Genomic DNA, 21,022 nt, shown 5'->3' on the forward strand with positions numbered 1-21,022 from the left:
TCGACAAATTTGGATAAGTATCTGTAATAATCATCATCACCCATTCTATTTACATTCATAGATGCCTAAATTTATCAGAATACATGCATTCTAGCAACATCATGAAAGTTGAAAGTTTTTAATTAGTAAATCCCTTTTGTTCATCAATATTAATAATAAAACCAGAACTATATTCTTCTCAGAAGAAGAATTGGTCAATAGTCTGTTGTGGAATTCTTGGTGTAGAAAAGGTGAATGTGCTGGCTAGTTTATATCATGATGGTGTTCTAGAACACTGAATATGCATGAATGTGCACCTGCAACATTATGTCACTCAGGAGTTGTGAATCCCAGGACAGTTCACATAGCCCATAAGGCATGTTCTAGACCAGAGCTCAGCAAACTCCTTTTTCTGTAAGTGACCAGATAGTAAATATTTTAGGCTTTGTAGACAGTGTGATCTGTATGACTACTACTTGACTCTCCTTTGTAGCATGAATGTAGCTCTAGATAATATGTAAATAAGTGTAGTTGTGTTCTAATAAAACTTTACTTGTGAATTTAAATTTCATATAATGTTAACATGTCATGAAATATTATTTTATTTTGATTTCTTTTTCAACCATTCAAAAATGTGAAAACCTTTCTTAGCTTACAAGTCTTATGAAAACAGGAGGTGGGCCAAATTTGGCCCAGGGACCATAGTTTTCCCACACCTGTTCTAGACTATCCAACATTTGCTTTTAATACCAGAATTCCTTTCTACTCTTGGTGAGTCCTTGGCCTTCCTTGGGCTAGCAGAGTATAATATTGGGGGATAATTTTAAATAAATTAATAAAAACAGCTGCAGTTTCTACCATTCTGAAAATTATCATCTAGTGAAGGAGACAAACAAATAAGTAAACACAAATGTAACAGGAATTGTGACTAACATGACATAAAAGAATGGTATATTAGTTTGCTAGGGCCGACATAACAAAGTACTACCAACTAGGTGACTTAAAATAAGAGAAATTTAGGCTGGCTCTGGTGGCTCATGCCTGTAATCCCGGCACTTTGGGAGGCCGAGGGGGGTGGATCACCTGAGGTCAGGAGTTTGAGACCAGCCTGGCCAGTATGGTAAAATCCCATCTCTACTAAACATACAAAAATTAGCTGGGTGTGCTGGTGGGCACCTGAATCCCAGCTTCTCAGTAGACTGAGACAGGAGAATCACTTGAACCTGGGAGGCAGAGGTTGTAATGAACCAGTGTTGTGCCACTGCCCTCCAACCTGGGCAACAGAGCAAGACTCTGTCTAAAAAAAAGAGAAATTTATTAAATTTATTGTCTCACAGTTGTAGAGGCTAGAAGTTTAAAATCAGGTATCATTTAATTTGATCATCTTGGCAGAAACACAATTCAGCCTATAACCAATGGGTTTTACAAGGAAGAGTATCAGGGAAGCCTCTCTTTAAATCTGGGATAAGGGAAGTCCTCACGGAGGAAAGGATATTTTAAATGACACCTAAAGGAAAAGAAGGTCAGGTAGAATTGTGGAAGAGTGTTTCCAGGAAACTGTTCCAGTGGGAACAGTGTGTATTAATGGGAAATCACTTTTTGATTTGAGGAACTGAAAAATGGTTCAGTGTGATTAGAAAGTATTAATCGACTAGGAGTTGAGATAGGCGGGAATTAGATCACAAAATATCATGTAGTTTACATTAGGAATTTGGCTTCTATTCAATGTGTGATGAGACATATTTGAGGAATTTTAAGTAAAAGAGTGGTGCATCCTAATTTACATTTTGAAAAGATAACATTTGCATAGAGAATGAATTAGAGGGCAAGGAAGTGAGATTAGGCAGTGGGCTATTTGTACTAGACGAGCTGAGAGATAATGATCATAGTGGCAGTGGAGGGAAATTGATGGATTGGAGATGTATCTTGGAGAAAGAAGTGATAAGACTTAGATTTCCAGGCTTTTTTGGCCTACAGAACTGTGTGAAGCAGATTTTTAAAAATTAATTAATTAATTAATTAATTTATTTATTTTTTAACTAAAATAGGAAAGACTAAGGGAGAAGTAGGTTCGTTGGGGAGAGATAGAAGTTCTGTTTTTGCACATGGGTAAGTGTGAGACTCCTGCAAAATTTGGGAGCCTGAGCAACCCAGAAGCCATAGACTCCTATCTAGTCTGTTAGGCATACTGAGAAGTCTAGGACTCATTGTTAGCTGTGAGTGTGTGTGCACGCGGATGGGAAGATTTTGGTAGGGAACTAGATATATGACCTCTAATATCATCTCTATCTCTAAGGAGTTTGATTCTAAGTCCTGTTGTTTGAGTGATTTAGGGTATCATTATACTCCATTAGTCTTTGTGCCAATAAAGGATCTGAGTTGTGAATATGCTTATACCTATCTTTTTTTTTTGTATCTTTTTTTTTGTTTGTTTTTCTGAGACAGAATCTGGCTCTGTCACCCAGCCTAGAGTGGTGGTGATCTTGATTCACTGCAACCTCCATCTCCTGTGTTCAAGCCATACTCCTGCCTCGGCCTCTTGAGTAGCTGGGATTACAGGTGGCCACCACCACACCGGTTTTTTTTTTTTTTTTTTTCATAGTAGAGATGGGCTTTTACCATGTTGACCAAGCTTGTCTCGAACTCCTGATCTCAGGTGATCTGCCTGCCTTGGCCTCCCAAAGTGCTGGGATTACAAGCGTAAGCCACTGTGCCCGGCCTCAGTGTATCTTATCACCAACCACTCACAAAATTTACCAAAGAATCTTTTAAAGATTCTACTAGACCTACAAAATCAGAGTTTGTAGCCTTAGGATCCTGAGCATCCACATTTTTATGAAGATTTCTAGTTGATTTTCATGTACAGTCAGGGCTGGGAATCTCTGCTGTCCCTATTTAGGGCTGTCCGAGTACCACAGGGCAATGGCTGTGTCTTACACACCTTAGTAAGCAAGGCCTCCTTGGTTTCTTACACATAACAAAAAGTTGAATATAGAAAAAGTTGAATGAATATTCACTGGTTGAATATATGAATTAATGAATTGTTAGTGACAAAGGTGTAGTATAGCTAATACTGAAAAAAGAAAGGGAGGTGTTGGTGAAGGGGTAAATCCACTGTGGAGTACTGGAAGATGACAAACATCTTAATATGGCCTCTATGCTGGGGAGAATTCTTACTATGGCTGCCTTCAGGCACACTCTAGAGTTTGCTTTGTTAGTCTGCTTCTTAGACTCTATGCTGAAAGTCTTTCATTTTACTCCGCTGTAAGCTGAACAGAGGCTTCTGCATGCAAGTATGCCATGTCCCCAAGAATCTCCAGAGCCTGGATTAGGCCTTTCACCTTTCACAGCCCATAGCTTCCCCAGGGCCAATCTATGAGCGCGTGTAAATGCTGATAATGTATTCTTACTAGCATTGTTAGTTGTTTCGTAAGTTTACATTTCTAACTCCTGGATGAGATCATCACTACTTATGTTGAGAGATACATTATCTTTCTCAAAACTGTAATTGTGAAACTTCCTTTCATGAACTTCACTATATGTGTTGTTCATGATGAGGTTCAACAAGGACAACTTTTTTCCCACCAACTTTTTAGTTTGAGACATTGGAAAACAACACATAACTTGAATGAATAATACAACGAACATTTGTATACACTTTACCTAGAGTTGCCGATTTTAAATGTTTTTTTCCATTGGCCTTGTCTCTTACTATTTTTTGTCTTTAATTAGCTGCATCTTGTCCAAAACAAATTTAAGATTGAAAGAAGCCAAGAATGTAGCCTACCTAGAAAGATTGTATTATTACTTTCTAGGGCAAAAAATAAAAGAACAGATTCTAATTATCAAAAATATGAATGAATAAATGAATGAATGAATAAATGAATGAATGGATAAATAAATCTATCCTTCATACCAAGTAGAGAGCTTTTATCAAGAGTTACAATGAATAATACAATATTTATGGGCCAGAAAATATGTAGGTTATTTTAGCTATACTAACCCATGCTTAGGACATGGAGGCTCACATTACTGGCCTGTTTACTTTCCAAGAAGCAAAGTACAGATTTTACAACAGCCACTTTACGTAGTTCATTTATAATCCTGTAGAATGAAATCCACAAACAGTCATCGGAGTTCACATCACCTGATGTCAGGTATTTACACATCACCTGATGCCAGGTATTCACATCACCTGATGTCAGGTATTTACTCTGAACTAGCTCTGCGGATCCTGATAGACAGCCTGATAGACAGTATCCACAGAGCTAGTCCAGAGTAAAAGATCTAAGTCAGCTATGGTTGTGGTGTGGAGCTACTACGATTTTTCTCACAATGTCCTTTACCAGAGTTTTTGACACTGCCAAGTACTGTAAAATGTTGCATGTGAATTGGGAGACTAAAAGGAAGGCTGGAAGTGTTTTCCTCTTGATCCAGTATGTACAAATTATGTTTGTACTAGACGTATTTATGTGTGCTTAAGACTAAGAAATAAAAGTGGAAGAATCTAATCAGAGAAATCATTCTCAACTCAGTTACGTGTATATTGGGCCTTAGTGTAGTGGTTGCCTATAAAAGTTCTCTGTGAATAAGAAACAGTGATTTAAGTTGTTCAGTTTTTCAATACCTCAATGCTCTTGCTATGGAAATGTCTTTGTCAAAGTTGAGTTGGTGTTTACATCAGAAAGTTTTGAAGTCTTCATGGCATTTAGCAAAATTTGTAGTAATCGATTTACTTGGTGTTGGTGTCTGTCTCTACCATTGAGTACTAAGCTCAAGGAATTCAAGAACCATTTTGGTTTTGTTCATCATTATAGAGAGAGAGCTTGGGACAATACCTGATAAATATTTTATTTCTACAGGATGATAAATCAGATCTAGATTTGAATACCAGTTCCTCCTTTAATTAGTTTGTCAACATATTACACCTCTATGTATCATAAGAAAAATCTGGCAAAGGTGCTGCTAAGGAGGGCTAATGTTAAGATTTTTAAAAGCCCAGAATCTAGAACTAACCAGGTAGGCAAAAAGAACATTAAAATAGTGGTTGAGCAGGAATTTGAAACTTAAAACCATCTGGACCTTAAATACAAAGAGAAAAGAGAGCTCATCGGTGGGAAAATGAGGATAGAAATGTATGTTGGTCCTCAAGATGGGAGTAAATATGTGATCTTGATCACATATGTAGCTATCTGTGAATCATTCACATTATCATCTGGAATGGATTGTTATATTCAAGAGACATTTAATGAGTACAGCATGTCAGATTACTTGGAAACAGTTTTCAAAACATCCTGCTTTCCACTGGCGATGTTCTGAACACCTTGGACAAGTTGCCATGTTTAATTGTGCTCTGACAGATTCCTCTCAAAACCATCTGATGTGCTGCTACTCTTATTTCATATCTCTCTTTCAGAAACTACAACCTAATACAAGCAACAGCAGCCAGAATTTATTTGGTACTGAGTGTGCGTCTGGTGCTCTGCTAAATATGTCACCTGGAATACCTCAATTAATGTCCAAAATAACTCCATGACACCTATAAGAAATCCCAGGAAATGAGAAATCAAGTAATTTTGCCAATTTCAGAAAGCTTCCAAGTAGAGGATATGGGCAGGGAACTCATACATGTTATTCCTTATCCTTAACCAGAAGATCTAGGCTATGTTTCCTATGCCTTTCCAACCTAGTTATTCCCCATTTACTTCAGCTGAACTTAAGACATTTATGTTAAAGATCCTTCTTCTGTCATCATTTATTTCTCCACTGAAACTTTTAAATTTTTTTCTAACTATGTGTTAGGCTATTTGCCAGGGCTGGGAATACAGAACGCTGACCCATGAGAAACTCACATGTTCCCAGGAGAAGTGGGATAATAAGGACTGGAATCTGACAAGTTAGGTTTGATGTCCAGCCCTACCACTTGCCACCTGTGTCCTCTTACTTGCCTCTTCAAGGCTAAGCTTCCTTATCTGTCAAATGGCAATAGTAATAATACCCATCCCACAGAAATGTGGTTAGGGATCATGAGGTAATGCATAAACAGTGCAATGGAGGTAGCATATAGTAGGTGCTTAATAAGTATAATTTTTTATGTGTGTGTGTGTGTGTGTGTGCGCGCGTGTGTGTTTTGTAAACCAAGGCTTTCAAACAAGAAAGAGAGAATGATTGCATTCTTGTGATAAGTAGATGTGAAGCTGCACAGGATGCTGTGAGAAGAAGGCATCTCCAGTAAATGGGATTGTCCCTGGTTTAACCTTGGTGCCTACCACAGTGATTGTGTTTGGAGAATCCATAATAAATGTTAAGTTATTTTAAGAGGCATTTCTTAGAAATGTGCTTTGAAGGCTAGGGAGGCATTTAGAATAGATAAAGAACTAGTGGATAGGCATTTCAGGCTAGGCCATTGCCTGTGCAGAGGTAATATTGTGCAAATATAAATTGCACAATGAGTACAGGGAAGTCACGGAAGGTGAGGTATGAGAGATGAAGTTGGAGAGAACAGCAGTGTGAGGTTACAATGACTCTTGTGTGTGAAGTTTGAGCTTAATTTCAAAAGCTAGTGTATAAGTTGCTGGGGCTGCATAACAAAGTATCACAGACTGGGTGGCTTACACAAAACAGGAATTGATTTATTAACAATTCTGGAAGCTAGAAGTCTGAGAGCAAGGTGCCAGAAGGGGTTGGCTTCTCCTGCAGCCTCTCTTTTTGGCTTCTACATGGCTGGTTCCTTCCTGTGTCTTCACATAGTCTTCCTTTGATACATATCTGTGTCCAAATTTCCTCTTCTCATAAGGAAGTCAGTCATATTGGATTAGAGCTCACTTTACTTGACTTCATTTTTAACCTAAGTACCACTTTAAAGACCCTATCTCCAAATACAGTGACATTCGGAGACACTGGGGTTTAAGATATATGGATTTTTGGGTGACGCAGTTTAGCCCGTAACAGCTACTTAGAGTTGTTGAAGTAGGGGTTAGCAAAATGACATTTTTGCTTGACAAAGAGAGGTTAGACCTGGTGATGTGGATTTAAAGATTGTTTATATAAGTGTGACACTCAAAGCCCTGGGAATGAAGATTACCCAAGGAGATCTACCCAGTAGGGTGAGAAGACCAGAAGGACAGAACCTTGGAGGACAATATTATTAAAAGGTGGCAAAAGCAGGAGTCAGCAAATGAGATTGAAAAGAAACAATCAGGGGCAGAAAGGCAAAACACGGAGAGTGGCACGAATTCTTCAGCCATAAAACACAGATGCGCAATAAACAGGGCTTTCTTGCTTTTTCTTCTGCTGAACATAGCTTTTATTTGGGCCCCCATTCTACTGGAAAATTTACCTCGTTAATTCAAGGCTTATGTGGTAATTTTAGGATTTCCTAACTCATTTCAGGTTTTATCTTGATCACTTAGAATTTCCTTCCCCTCCGTTCTCCCTATATTATCTAATTCTTGGAGTTTTTAAGTAGTGTCATGGTATTAGTAGGTAGGAGCCATATGTCCTGCCAATGTCCTGTTTCATGTTGGCATCCTCTGGGTGTGTGATCTTCCTATCTAGATCGAAGCTCCATGGTGGTTTCTACTTCCCATTGGTCATGCTTCTTCTTCCATGTACCCTGTGTCTTCTTGTTCTGATGTTGAAGTCCCTTTTGTTTGCTGCTTCTCTTTCAACCACTTCTACACTATTCTCTAGGTGTAAGAAAATTTTGGCTGCTCTCTTACTCTATTATGGGCTCAAGAATGAGCTGACTAAAGATGCCAAGTTGACAGATCCAGGGCTGAGGAGAAGAAATAGTACTGAAAAATTAAAAGAGGAAGGTGGTGTCCTTTGTGTCATTAAGTGGCAGGGCTGGAAGCAGGTTGCATTGGTAAAAAGCCTGATGGGGCCAGGCGTGGTGGCTCATGCCTGTAATCCCAGCACTTTGGGAGGCTGAGGCGGGTGGATCACCTGAGGTCAGGAATTCAAGACCAGCCTGGCCAACATGGTGAAACCTCATCTCTACTAAAAACACAAAAAATTTAGCCAGGCATGGTGGTGGGCACCTGTAATCCCATCTACTTGGGAGACTGAGAAGGTGGGAGAATCACTTGAACCCAGGAGGCAGAGGTTGTAATGAGCCGAGATCATGCCATTGCACTTGCACTGCAGCCTGGGCAACAAGAGTGAAACTATGCCTAAAAAAAAAAAAAAAAAAAAAAAAAAGCCTGGTAAGAATACAGAAGTGAAACCAGCAAGTCTTGACTAATCTCCAAGAAATGTAGCTGTAATAGGTAGGAGTGCTATAGAATATTCTTTGGAGGGTGATGAAGGCTTGAAGAAAGATTTTGAAAATGGGAAGATATGTGCATGATTGTAGGCTGTGGAAAGAGCTAGTAAGGAGGATGTAATATTAGTCTGTCTTGTACACCAATTCAGGAAAAGTTTAATGCTGTGATTAGGTACTGCTACTTTAAAAAATTAATATAATTTTCAATAGAATGTTACTGCGTGATGAGCCTTATCTATTCCATCATCTTAAGGGAATGAGTAAACTAAGAAGAGGAGATATGAAAGGTTTTAAACAACTAGAAGATGGGTAATGGTAGTGGTTTTCCACTTACAAAATGCTTTTTCCATATTTTTTTCTTTGAACATCTTTATTGAGTTCGTACTATATGCAAGGTACTGTGCTAAGCTTTCTGGATCCAAAGATGAATAAGATGCAGTTCATGGTATTGAGGAAATCACAGACTATTAAAATGTAACGTTAGAAGCCTTATCATAGCCGGGCGCGGTGGCTCACGCCTGTAATCCCAGCACTTTGGGAGGCCGAGGCGGGCGGATCACAAGGTCAGGAGATCGAGACCACGGTGAAACCCCGTCTCTACTAAAAATACAAAAAATTAGCCGGGCGCGGTTGTGGGCGCCTGTAGTCCCAGCTACTCGGGAGGCTGAGGCAGGAGAATGGCGTGAACCCGGGAGGCGGAGCTTGCAGTGAGCCGAGATCGCGCCACTGCACTCCAGCCTGGGCGACAGAGCGAGACTCCATCTCAAAAAAAAAAAAAAAAAGAAGCCTTATCATAAAGCATTATATACCCATGCTATAGAGTCACAGACAGAACAAACAATTACTTTGGTGGAGGCTTAGAGGTAACTTTCCTCATGGGATGACATTTAAGTAATAGAGTTTCTGGTCCTCATATTAACTTTGTGACTTGGTTTTCATTGTCTTTATTCACAGTTGAGGTAACTAAGACTAAGCAAAGTTAAGTAGTTTGTTCACAAATTTCAAATCTATCAAATAATAGAATTAAGACTTTAGCTTACCTGACACCTCCTGATACTACCTTCTGTCTCTTTTTCCTGCACGAGAACATGCACATTTTCATTTTGAATCATAAGAGAAAGTGCAAATAAATTTATTGACTGATGATGATACCATTACTCCCAATAGCTACCTTTGTATGTTTGAAACACTGTCATGTGAAAGAGAGATGAGGCTTTTCTTCTGCTGACTTGCAGAGTAGAAAATAGAACCACTGGCCATTCAGGTCAGATAGATAGAACTTTCTTACAGGATTTTAAACACAGACATACACACACAGAGACACACACAGACATACACACACACACACACAGGTTAACATCAATCATCACTGAGGAAACAACAAACTTGGAAGCAAGAGTAGGAAAATAAGGAGAATTGATATCTATATAATTTCACTTTAAAAATTAAAAGAGAATACATTTTTATAAATTACATATGTCTGAGGGCATTATAAAAACATCAACATAATGGCATAAGAATATAGCATGAATTAAAAACATAATGGTTAAAAGAAAAACCCATTAGCTAGGATCTACACCCTTTGAATGTCCTAGCTAATGGCAGAAAATGTTCAAATACTGAAAAAAGACAATTTCAGATTGAAAAAGCACTTTGAGTGCCAAGCACAACAAACAAGAACAAATCCATACATAGACACATTTTAGTAAAACTATATACCACCAAAGTTTAACTATTAAGAGCTAAAGATGAAATGTTAAGAAAAGATAGATCACTTACAAAGAAGCAGCAATGAACTGACATCAGATTTCTCACTGACACTAATAGATGCCAGAAAAAACAATGGCATACTATTTTCAAGCACTAAGGGAAAATAACTCAAAACGTAGACTTACACATGTAGATATATTGATAGGCAGAAGGCATGGGAGTGTCAGAAAATCATAACAGGAAAAAACTTCTAAAGGAAAATAGTTTTGCTTTGTAAAAGCCATTGATTTTAGACAGTGCAGAGCCACGGGGGCTGCGGCCCAGAGTCAGAGTTGGAGTGGTGGTGACCAGCTGCAAGCATCCGTGTTGCGTCCTCCTGGGGAAGAGGAAAGGCTCGGTTGGAGCCAGCAGTTTCCAACTCCCTGGAGGTCATTTGGAGTTCGGTGAGACCTGGGAAGAATGTGCCCAAAGGGAAATCTGGGAAGAAGCAGCTTTTCACCTGAAAAATGTTTGCTTTGCCTCAGTTGTGAATTCTTTCATTGAGAAGGAGAATTACCATTACGTTACTGTATTAATGAAAGGAGAAGTGGATGTGACTCATGATTCAGAACCAAAGAATGTAGAACCTGAAAAAAATGAAAGTTGGGAGTGGGTTCCTTGGGAAGAATTTCCTCCTCTGGACCAGCTTTTCTGGGGACTGTGTTGTTTAAAAGAACAATGCTATGATCCATTTAAAGAAGATCTGAACCATCTGGTGGGATACAAAGGAAATCATCTCTAGGTGGCCGAGAAGATTTCTTGGTTTTCTTTAAAAACACAAGAATAAGGTCTGGTTAGGGAATGAAAAATGTCTACATTTCAGAACAACTCCATTTTATCTAAAAAAGATCTTATGATTGCCAATTTATTTGCAATCTCTTAATGTATCCACCACCCTTTCAGCCAGTACTTGAGAAATTTTTTCTGAAATATGTCATTGAATTGTATTCCAGACACAGCATATATGATATATACTGATATTATGGGTAATCTGCTTTCCATATTTACCTATGATATTTACTGTACAGTTTGTCATTACTAGCTTGCATGGAGTAGGATGCAGTCGAATTTGCGTTAGTGTTTCTGTTCAGATAGAGACCTGAATTCAAATATTGTAGTTTAGGTTCAAACACAGTATGCCTGTTGCAAAATTTACCAAATTTGTTGATTACCTCTTTTATTAAAGAAATGTTGGGGAGAGGGTAATAAATATATTGTGACAATCTTTGCAACTTACAGGGAATAGGACAGGTCATTAGGGTGTATTTCCCAGGTTTCCAATTGAGAACCTAAACCAAGAGAAGTGAGACAAACCATCTAATGTCTGTATCCTCCTATTAACAGGCTGTGTGATGTTGAGTTTCTCACTTACTCTCTCTGAGGTCCAGGGTCCTTATACGTAAAATGAAGAGATTCGTCTAGAGCATTGGTTCTCAAAGTGTGGTCGGGGGTCCTCAAGAGCCTTTCAAGGGTATTCTAGGTCAAAGCTGTTTTTATAACATTTAGACATCATTTCATCATTTATAGTTTTTCCTTTTTTTTATTTGAGAAGTAGTCTTGCTCTGTTGCAGTGGCACGATCTCAGTTCATTGCAGCCTCCGTCTCCTGGGTTCAAGCAATTCTCCTACCTCAGCTTCCTGAGTAGCTGGGATTACAGGCACCCACTACCACACCTGGCCAATTTTTGTATTTGTAGTGGAGACGGGGTTTCACCATGTTGGCCAGGCTGGTCTGGAACTCTGGAGCTCAAGTGATCTGCCCACCTCAGCCTCCCAAAATGCTTACAGGTGTGAGCCACCACGCCTGGCCATCATTTATCTTTTTCACTCATTTTTTTCATGAGTGTGCAGAGGAGTTTTTGAGAGGCTATCTGGTGTGATATTGTAAAAGACTGAATGCAAAAGCAGATATGAGAATCCAGCTTTCATCTGTCATCAGACACTGAAGAGATTTGGAAAAATGTAAAGCAGCAGTACTCTTCTCACTAATGATTTTTGTTGTTGGTGGTTAGAAAAATGGTTATTTTTTAGTGGGTTTTAATATGTGAAAAAAATAAAAATAGCTATTTGTCAAAAATGTTATTTATGTGTTTATACATAATGGGTTTTTGTTACTTGTAAATGATTAATAAAAATTTTAAGAAAAAAACATTGATTCTAGCCTTATAAAAATCATTAAACTAATAATATTTAGTAAGTATATGATACTAAAAAAGTATGTGACAATGGAATTAGAATAAATGTGTACAGCTTGTTAATCATGCTAAATAAATTTAAGGATGCTTAACATATTTAAAAATCGATAAAGAAAATTGAGATTTAAATATATATTACTAGATATTAGCAATTAAAAAAAAATTAAATGCCATTTTTAAGTTCCATGTTTCCAGAGTTGAAACAGAGTGAAAACATGCACAGAATACTTGGGGATGATAATCAGATTAACCACACTGGTAAACAATTGCTTTTATGTATCTCTAGATTTTTATGTTAAGTAGACAGCAATTATACAAAAAAAAAAATAGTTTGCCTGGAAGCCTTTCTTTCTGTTAAAAATTTTTTAATTTGTTAATTATCTCTTCAGAAACTAAACTTAGAGACTGCTGACCTTTATAGCAAATGCTTTATCAGGAAGGGAGAACATATTTGATAATGCCAACGTCTGGTTGCCCCTGTTGTGCTTTACCCAATGTTCTGCTTCTTACGGGGTTTACACTCAAAGGAGGGAGACACTGGATGATAAATGGGTCTTTATTCTCAACATAAAACACAGAACAACCAAATATCAAATTGTAATTGCTTCTATTCAGGTGAATGTAAAATTATGTCATGCTTGCTTTATGAAATAATGAGATGAGGATTGGAAAATAGTCAAACAATTTTATTCAGTCTCAAATATCAACCTTGATCATAGTTTCTCCAGATGCCTTTGTCTTTTTCTAAATGCTATAGTTCTGCCATCAAAGTTGAGTTAGTCCTTAGCAATTACAAAATGATCAATAATTTCAAGGTAGTTGATATTTCAATATTAGCTACTAATGATATAAATCTTTGAAATAGCAACAAAAAATTATCCTTTTTAGTTAGTACTAACTTTGCCCGTATTTGAACAATGACTTAGACGTAACCTAAATAGTCTCATAAAATTCTTTCCAGACACTTGAGTGATCCTGTACCCAAGACATGCATTTAATAGTTTTCATTTCTTATAGTCTCGTTAGTTGAACTTAACATTTCCCCAGATTCCTTTAAAGTTGAATAATTTAGGGAGGGAATGGTTTGGAACATGAACTTTCAACCCTGTGTTAAATGATGTAATGTAATTAAAACTACCCTCAAAAGAGATTAGACTGAGTAGGTCTCCCTATACATGAGCAAAAAACGTTCATCTACTTTATGAAAATAAATGAAAATTTGTAACTTTAATTCCTTTTTTATGACAAGCTGCCAGTAATGAAACATAGGATTACATTTAATAATTTTACTCATTACTTACAAAGTAAAATCTTACTTTGCAGTAAAAGGTTATTACTGTTAAGATACCACTGACATTCATTTATGAAACTGATCATTTCAACCAGTCAGCTGTGAAAATGAATGTAGGTTTTAAAACCATTTATGCCATGGTTGGTCAAGTTAACATACATTAGGTACTAAGAGGATCAAAAAGCATTACATTTCTAATTCGAAACAGCCATGAAAGTCATAAGTATTTATTGTTTAGAAAAATTAAAATGGATATATATTTCTTATTGTTTTATTCCAAAAATAGCAAAATAATTAGAGCATAAATGAGCTCATACACTGTGTCTTGATTACTTTTACTCCTATGAGAACTCCTCAAATACTCTTACCCTTTCAGAGAACTCTCTCTTTTGTTCTTAAACTGCTGGATAGAGTCACAGTAGTATTCTGTATCTACAATTTTCTTTCTTCTAAATAATCTTAAATTGTATTCAGCTTTAGTTTAGTTTTCTGAAGCTGTATATCATCAAAATGTTGAACATTCCTTGTGAAATTCAGAGGATATTGATTATGCAGATGGTGCTGTGGGAGAGCAGGACCACTGTGTCGGGGAGGGAATGCTGCTTAGCTGGCTGGCTGGCTGGAACATGACGGGATTTTCTTTGTGGTTTCTGTTCTTATCACAGTCCAAATGGCCCTGAGGGTGGAATGACCATATAATGTATCATCTAAGCCAAGATGCTTTTGAGAGTAAAAGTGGATTTTATTAATAGCTGGAAAAACAACAGGAAACAGGACTGTCCTTGGCAAATCCCAATGTATGGCTACCCTTGCTAAATGGAGTAGTTAACTTCAGAGCAGTGCTCATGTCACTTATCACCGTGGCATGGCAGTGACAAATTATATTTAGTCATTCCATAAATTTTTGAGGGCCTGCTTTAAACAAGGAACTGAATGCTAGGTACAATGCAAATAAGTAGGGGACCTAGTCTGTCCCAAATGGTTTAAAATCTGAATTTAAATGCTAAAGATGTAAAAGATATTAGCAATAAAATCTAGATGTTAAATGAGTGATAGAGACCAATTACTTTAGGATTCAAAGCGGAAGATGAGATCACTGTAGGTTGTCTGGTCTGGGAAGAGCCCAGAAAGACGCTGGGACTTGTACATAGCCTTGAAATAGGTGGAATTCAGATACATGGAGAAGACAGCAAAGAGGACATTTTAGGAGAAGAGAATGGTAGGGAGGAGAATAAATCATGTTCATAGGGCAGTGAATCAGTTTGGTTGGTTTGTGGATAGGAGTGGCCGGAGGAGACATTATTAAAAAATTGAGGTCACATGCCATGAACCTATCAAAGGATTAGACTAAGTAAGGGGTTTAAACTTGATCTTGATTGAAAATGAAACCCTACTGAACATGTGGGGGAAAGCTGGTGATAAAGGTGTGTTTTAGAAAGAGTCACTTGGCAATAGTGCTGGCTTAATTGAAGTTTGAAGAGTAGAGAAGCTGAAGATAAGAGGCCAGTTAGAGTGGTTGCCTACTGTGGGTGTAAGGTGTGATGGTGGAAATGCAAGGAAGGAAAGTATCATAAGGAAGGAAGGACAATATAAATCGTTGATTGATTGAGCATGGGAAACCTCTGAGGGGTATGAAGGAGAAAGAGGAGTCCAGAAGGGAGCTGGTTTGGAAGGCAAGACCCAAAGTTTTATCTTAGACATGTTGAGTTTCAAGTGATGCCTGGATAATTCAAGTGAATATGTTTAACCCTTAGTTGGAGACAGATTGGCATAGAAAAGAAATGTACTTCTTCAGTATGTTATTTGAAAACATGTGCACTTTCCAACAACTGTTCGTTCTTCTAAACCATTCTGTAGTTGCTATTAAACTATAATAGAAATCTTCATTAATGAAAAAGCCTGGGAATCATACAGTGACTAACACTAATCTATAATTTAGTGAACTTAGATTCTAATCTTGTCTCTACGTTGAAATATGAGGCCTAAGGTAAACCATCTACCTTCTTACTATATCAGGACTAATTTCCTTACTTGGACAATGAAGGGGTTAGACCAGTCTCTTCCAGCGTGAAAATGTCTTGATTCCATAAGCAGGGAGGGCTGCCATTGTTATGCTTTTCAGGTCCTGCTAATTTGGAACATGATAACAGTATTAGTTTTCCATTGAAGCTGTTAACAAATTCCCCAAAACTTGGTGACTTGGCAGAAATGTATATATATATATTTTTTTACAGTCAAGTAGATCAGAAATTAAACATGGGTCTCACTGGGCAAAAATCAAGATTTTGCAGACTGGGTTTCCATCTGGAGGCTCCTGGGGAGAACCATTTTCTGGCCCTTGACAGCTTCTAGAGGCCCCCCCTTGGCTCATGGTTCCTTTCTTCCATCTTCAAAGTCAGTATTGGCAGATCTGGGCCTTCTCATATCACCTCACTTGGACCTTCTCTTCTGTCTCTGTCTTCCACTTTAACAACTCTTGTGATTACATGGGGCCCACCTGGATAGTCCAGGATAACTTTCTTACCTCAAGGTCCTTAATTTAACCCAACCTGCAATGTCCCTATTGCTATGTGAGATGACATGCATATTCATGGATTTTAGGAATTAGGATGTGGACATCTTTGGAGGGGACATTATTTTGCCTACCGAGATACCTTTTCCTGAGAAAACAGGAAACCATGTTATGCTATTTTTCTATTCCTTGTGTTTCATATAATATTGAAATCTTATCCAAACTTTTTACTGTGCCATATAAATATATATTGCAATAATTTTTAATTTCTCAAAGTTTAAAATACGGCAGTGATGGTTACCAATTACGTTGAATGATTTTAAAAAATTTCTCAATTCTACCACTCAACAAACATAAAACTTAGCAAAGAGTGATATTTGAATTTAAAGTGGAAAACTGCTTTTTAAAAAATATGTAGAGAATATAATCATGTGTTTGTTTGCTTTAGAAAATAATGCAAATATTAATGAGTGAAAAAGTAAACTGTATTATAGCATTTCACTTTTTGAAGCTTTTTGCTAGAATGATATTTTTTTCAAAATAAAAGCATATATAATCACAGACCAACTCCTTTTCCTATTCACTGACCTTGACTTGACAGAAAGGATATTTCATTGAGTGTTTTGATTTCTATCTATAAACAATGACAAAAGCAGTATTTGTCTTTGACAAAATCATGAGTTTTTGTTAATTGAGGTTTGTGAAGAGAGGTCTTCTATAACAGAGAGTGTCTTTATTCCTTTGTAACATGCTCATTTCAAATGGACATATGTCGTACCAGTAGATACAGTTGCAATGATGCCACAAATAGAAATACAAATTTAAAAGGGCAGCAAGTGGTAAAGTGGTACGAGAATTTCATGTCATGCAAACATTACTAGAGATTATTAATCTAGATGGAAAAGTATAATACCGAGGAATTATGCTGAGTTGTTTTTCTCAGTTAAGTTTCTAGAAAACAATTCATAGCCCTGAAAAATATTGTATAAGAAATAGAAATTATTAAGTTAGAGAATAATCAGCTTCAAAGTTTCATGTTCACTATACAACTAACAATGGGCCTTTCGTTAAAAATCTCAATCTAATCTAAAATCTCAATCTCAATCTAAAAATCTCACCAAAATATTCATTTTATTCTAATTAACTAAACAATGTTTCCCCCAAGAAGGGGAAAGAGGGACACAGACACTTTGCATTCCTGCTTGCAATAAAAGCCAACCTAAACTCTGCCCATGCAATGTCTTAATGACACGAGGGAAATGGCTAAAACCACACTGGAAATAGAAAATGCCTTTAATACTTTCTATTATAAACTTTTCACCTCATGAAGAAACTGGACAAAGCAAATCAGATGTCTCACTTGTTTCCTTAGTTTATATTTGTTTCTTTCTCTAACTTCCTCCTGTTGGTTCCTGGCTCTATTTTTTGTTCGGGTTTCTTAAATAGGAGCTGAGGAAAATGTATGTAGCACAGTTTATTTTCCATAGTTCTTTAATTCTGGCTGAGATATGTTACAGAAGTAGGCAGGATGAACTGGTTGGGTGAGATGGTTGTCTAGTATATGGAAAAGGAAAAGACCGTATTTAGTCTCTGTCTTTTGTCATTTGTTCTCCAACCACAATTTCATCACTTAATCATTATCATTATAATCTAGTTAGGGAATCAATATTATATCTTATAGAGTAGATTTGAAATATTATATGTGTCTGTCATTCAAAAATACTTATGAAATCTTTTTACTTCTTGACTAATGTATTGTTGATATTCCATGATTTAACATTTTATGGTCTATTTATAGTTTATACTGTATTGTTTCTCCAATACAATGTACACATTCTCAAATTTATGCTCTCATAGTTCACCCTTCCTGAAATGTCCTTTTGGTTTCTCCCCAGGCAGATACATTCTAGTCAACTTTCAAAATCCAGCTCACCTTTTTCTTATATTGTGAAATCTTGCTTAATATGCAGCCTATGGTATCTCCTTTCTCTGCATTCATGTAGAACCTATCTTTGGACTGAGCCATATGTTTCTATTTGTGTGTGTGTGTGTGTGTGTGTGTGTGTGTGTGTGTGTCTGTGTGTGTGTGTGTGTGTATGATTATTGTCTTTCCAACTAGATGCTAAGATTCCAACTAGATGCTAAGAGGCAGGGATTGTTTGCGTATATCTTTGTAGCCTGACACTTTGCCTAATGTTGTGCAGATTTTAGGTAGATTATAATTTGTCAGGACTCTTGGTTGCAAGTTAAAGAAACCCAACTCATACGCCAACTTAAGCAGTGAACAAGGTCCAGGGATGAATCTAGTTGAAGATTTTGTCATGTCTAAATTAGTTTTCCAAATTTATCAATGGGAATCTGTCCTTTATTTATTATCTCTGCATTTCTTTGTTTTGGCTTTGTTTTCCAGTAGCAGCTGCCTAAATTGTGTCTTTTGGGAGTAAAGGGAGAGCTTCCTTCTCTCAATAGATGCAGAGAAAGTCCTGGGGCTGATGTTCATTGGCTTCCTTGGACTGTCTTGCATTATGTGCTTACCCGAGAATAATCACCATTGTCAGAGGGAAGCAATTGAGTCATTGCCTGGGCCTGAGTTGCTTGGTCATATATTGAGCCAGGGAGTGAGAAAAGTTGCTCTCTCACTCCCCCAGCATATACACTGAGATTGGAGGAGTGGTAGTTGCCCAAAGGAAAAACAGGACTTTTGTGCCAGTACAATGGAAAATGGATCCCAGACAGGAAAAACCAAGACATCCACTGAGGAGTTCAGTACCTGTTTGCTGATTGATGAATTAATATCTTTGTAGGAAAGAAGTCAGGTTTGTAGATATTCTGTACCATTTTTCACCTTCATCCAAAATATTTTACGGTTAGGATAGTGCTGTGTATCCTCTAAGTGCTTCACAGCCACTGTTGGAGATGGGTGTGAAGGGGATATGACTTATGACTTTGGCTCCCTGCTGATATATCACCAGGGTTAAAAGGCTGTTACTGTCTCAAGGGTGGATTAGTAACTGTGCTTACCTGTTTGAACCTTTCAATAGGATCTAAGAGTTCTTTTGTGGAAGAGTGAACAGAACAGCCATCAAATTTCTCATTGTGGGTTGTGATGGTATTGGCCAAATGGTTTCATGGTAAAACTAAGTAGCATTATCAACCAATTAAATATTTCCTAGTTACCAGTTGTGGGAGTCTTTTGGATTCTCTCACTGAGAGCTGTGTTGATTTCAGAAGATGATTATAAAACATAGAAATGGTAAGCTTTTGAGGTTACCATTATTTCAAACATAAATGGTCAATATATGTACACTAAATTGGCTAACAGGGTTTTGACTGCTTATTTTGTACACTAAGAAGTAAGATTAGAAATATTTGAAGTACAAAAATTTAATTCATGTATTAGGCAACTTGCTTGAGACCTAGCCAGTGAAGATCTTAATGAATAGTGCAGACAGTGAACAAAGAATTTTAGGAAGATTAATTTCCATGGGAACTACATGCTGGGCAGGTAAAACCAAGATGCCCATTAGGAAGTTCAGTAAATATTTGCTGATTGATCAATTTAATACCCCGAAGGACAAAAGTCAGGTTCGTGTAGATTCTATATCATTTTTTCACCTTCATTTCAAACACTTTATGGTTAGACTACATAATGATATGTTTGAATAAAAGCACACATGATCTTTCATCATTTGGATTTTGTTTAGCATTTGAGTATGACTTTCTTAGCTAGTTAAGTTTGAGTTTTTATGTGTGAGAAAAGAGCAAATCAAGCATAAATAGAATAGTGCGTCCTTTAGAAATCAATGTTCTGAAACCTCTGAGAAAGCAAATATTTATTTTAATGAAAAATATTTATTGAACACTGACTAAATTTTATTTTTAATCTTTACTTTTTAGGACTGGAAGATAAGCAAGAATCTGCAGCTGGTGCCTCTCCGAGTGTTAATTTGTTCTTACAAATGTTTTACTCAACGTGACCCTAACCTTTTTGGAATTGCTCAGGTTTAGAACAGGTGAGGTGCTCCTTCATAGCCTCACTCAACTTGCCCTGTCAGCTCTGCATACACAGATTATGCCCTACTTAGGATACTATGCTGTGCCTGTTCTCTTTGTCAACATATTAAATAAAGGAAGAAAAATAATTCCATTATGATGTTCCCAATCTAAGCACTACAATCTGCCTTTAGCTTGCTTAGATTCTAGGTGTGCTTTTTTTGGCTTAAAAAAAGTAAAAAAAAAAAAAAAAAAAAAAAAAAATTGAAAAATAAAGATTTGTGTGGCAAGTGAGTTATTTTTTTCCTGCTACTTTATGACTACCACTCCTCTTTTTCTAGGTGAGTATTAAGAGACTTTGATGGGGAAAAGTATTTATTTTATGAATGTTTTGCAATTGAAAAGGAATCACTGTTTTGTGCTAGATAGTCATATTACATTTGTGTGATTTCATTTGAAGCACTAATATCTATTGATCTTCACACAAAAAATGAGTAGAGCCTGGAAACTCTGGTTTGGTAACCTGTAATATCACTTTGTGACTGTTTTTAATTTTTTTTCTCTTTTTAAAAAATTTTACATGACAAACTGCCGAGGCAGTAGTGCAGAAATGAGAATTTTGCTCATTTTCTTTGAAGGACAACAGAAAAGTAGAAAAATAAGTTTTGAAAATATGTGGTATGCTTTGTACAGACCAGTGGTTCTTGGAAGTGTGTTCTATTCAGCACCATCCACATCAGTTGAGAACGTGTTAGAAATACAAATTATCTGGCTCCATTCCAGAACCACTGAATTAGAAACTTGGGGAGTGTGGCCCAGCAATTGCTATTTTAACAAACCCTCCACGTGATCTCTTTGCATGCTCTAGTGTGAGAACCACAGGATAGACTTAGATAAAGCTGCTGCATGTTCAGAAAAGTGAGAAATGTCATTATAATTTTATATTTAAACCCCACCAGAAATCTATTTCTTCTTGTCACTACCTATGGCCCTTCTGGTAGAAAGCTGAGTGGAGTCTCTCATCTTCCAGGTAGTTAT

The 21,022-nt window shown here is 37.1% G+C and overlaps 1 protein-coding gene and 1 pseudogene across 3 annotated transcripts in view; both read left to right on the forward strand.

Annotated features, from left to right (window-relative positions):
* The window catches only part of LRRC69 (leucine rich repeat containing 69), a 137,077-nt gene extending 116,817 nt beyond the window's left edge, over positions 1-20,260 (forward strand). For both annotated transcript variants that reach the window (XM_005563676.4, XM_045398486.2), the window contains one exon: positions 19,889-20,260. In XM_005563676.4, the coding sequence (XP_005563733.2) occupies positions 19,889-19,999 (111 nt within the window). In that variant the 3' untranslated portion in view covers positions 20,000-20,260. The remainder of the gene's footprint in view (positions 1-19,888) is intronic.
* LOC107130601 (nucleotide triphosphate diphosphatase NUDT15 pseudogene) lies at positions 6,428-12,332 on the forward strand (annotated as a pseudogene). The gene is made up of 3 exons (XR_012416970.1): positions 6,428-6,456; positions 7,672-7,846; positions 10,236-12,332. The product of XR_012416970.1 is annotated as a nucleotide triphosphate diphosphatase NUDT15 pseudogene (transcript).
* Positions 20,261-21,022: the final 762 nt, after the last annotated feature.

The sequence above is a fragment of the Macaca fascicularis genome, chromosome 8 (genome assembly GCF_037993035.2).
Source record: "Macaca fascicularis isolate 582-1 chromosome 8, T2T-MFA8v1.1".
Lineage (NCBI taxonomy): Eukaryota > Metazoa > Chordata > Mammalia > Primates > Cercopithecidae > Macaca > Macaca fascicularis.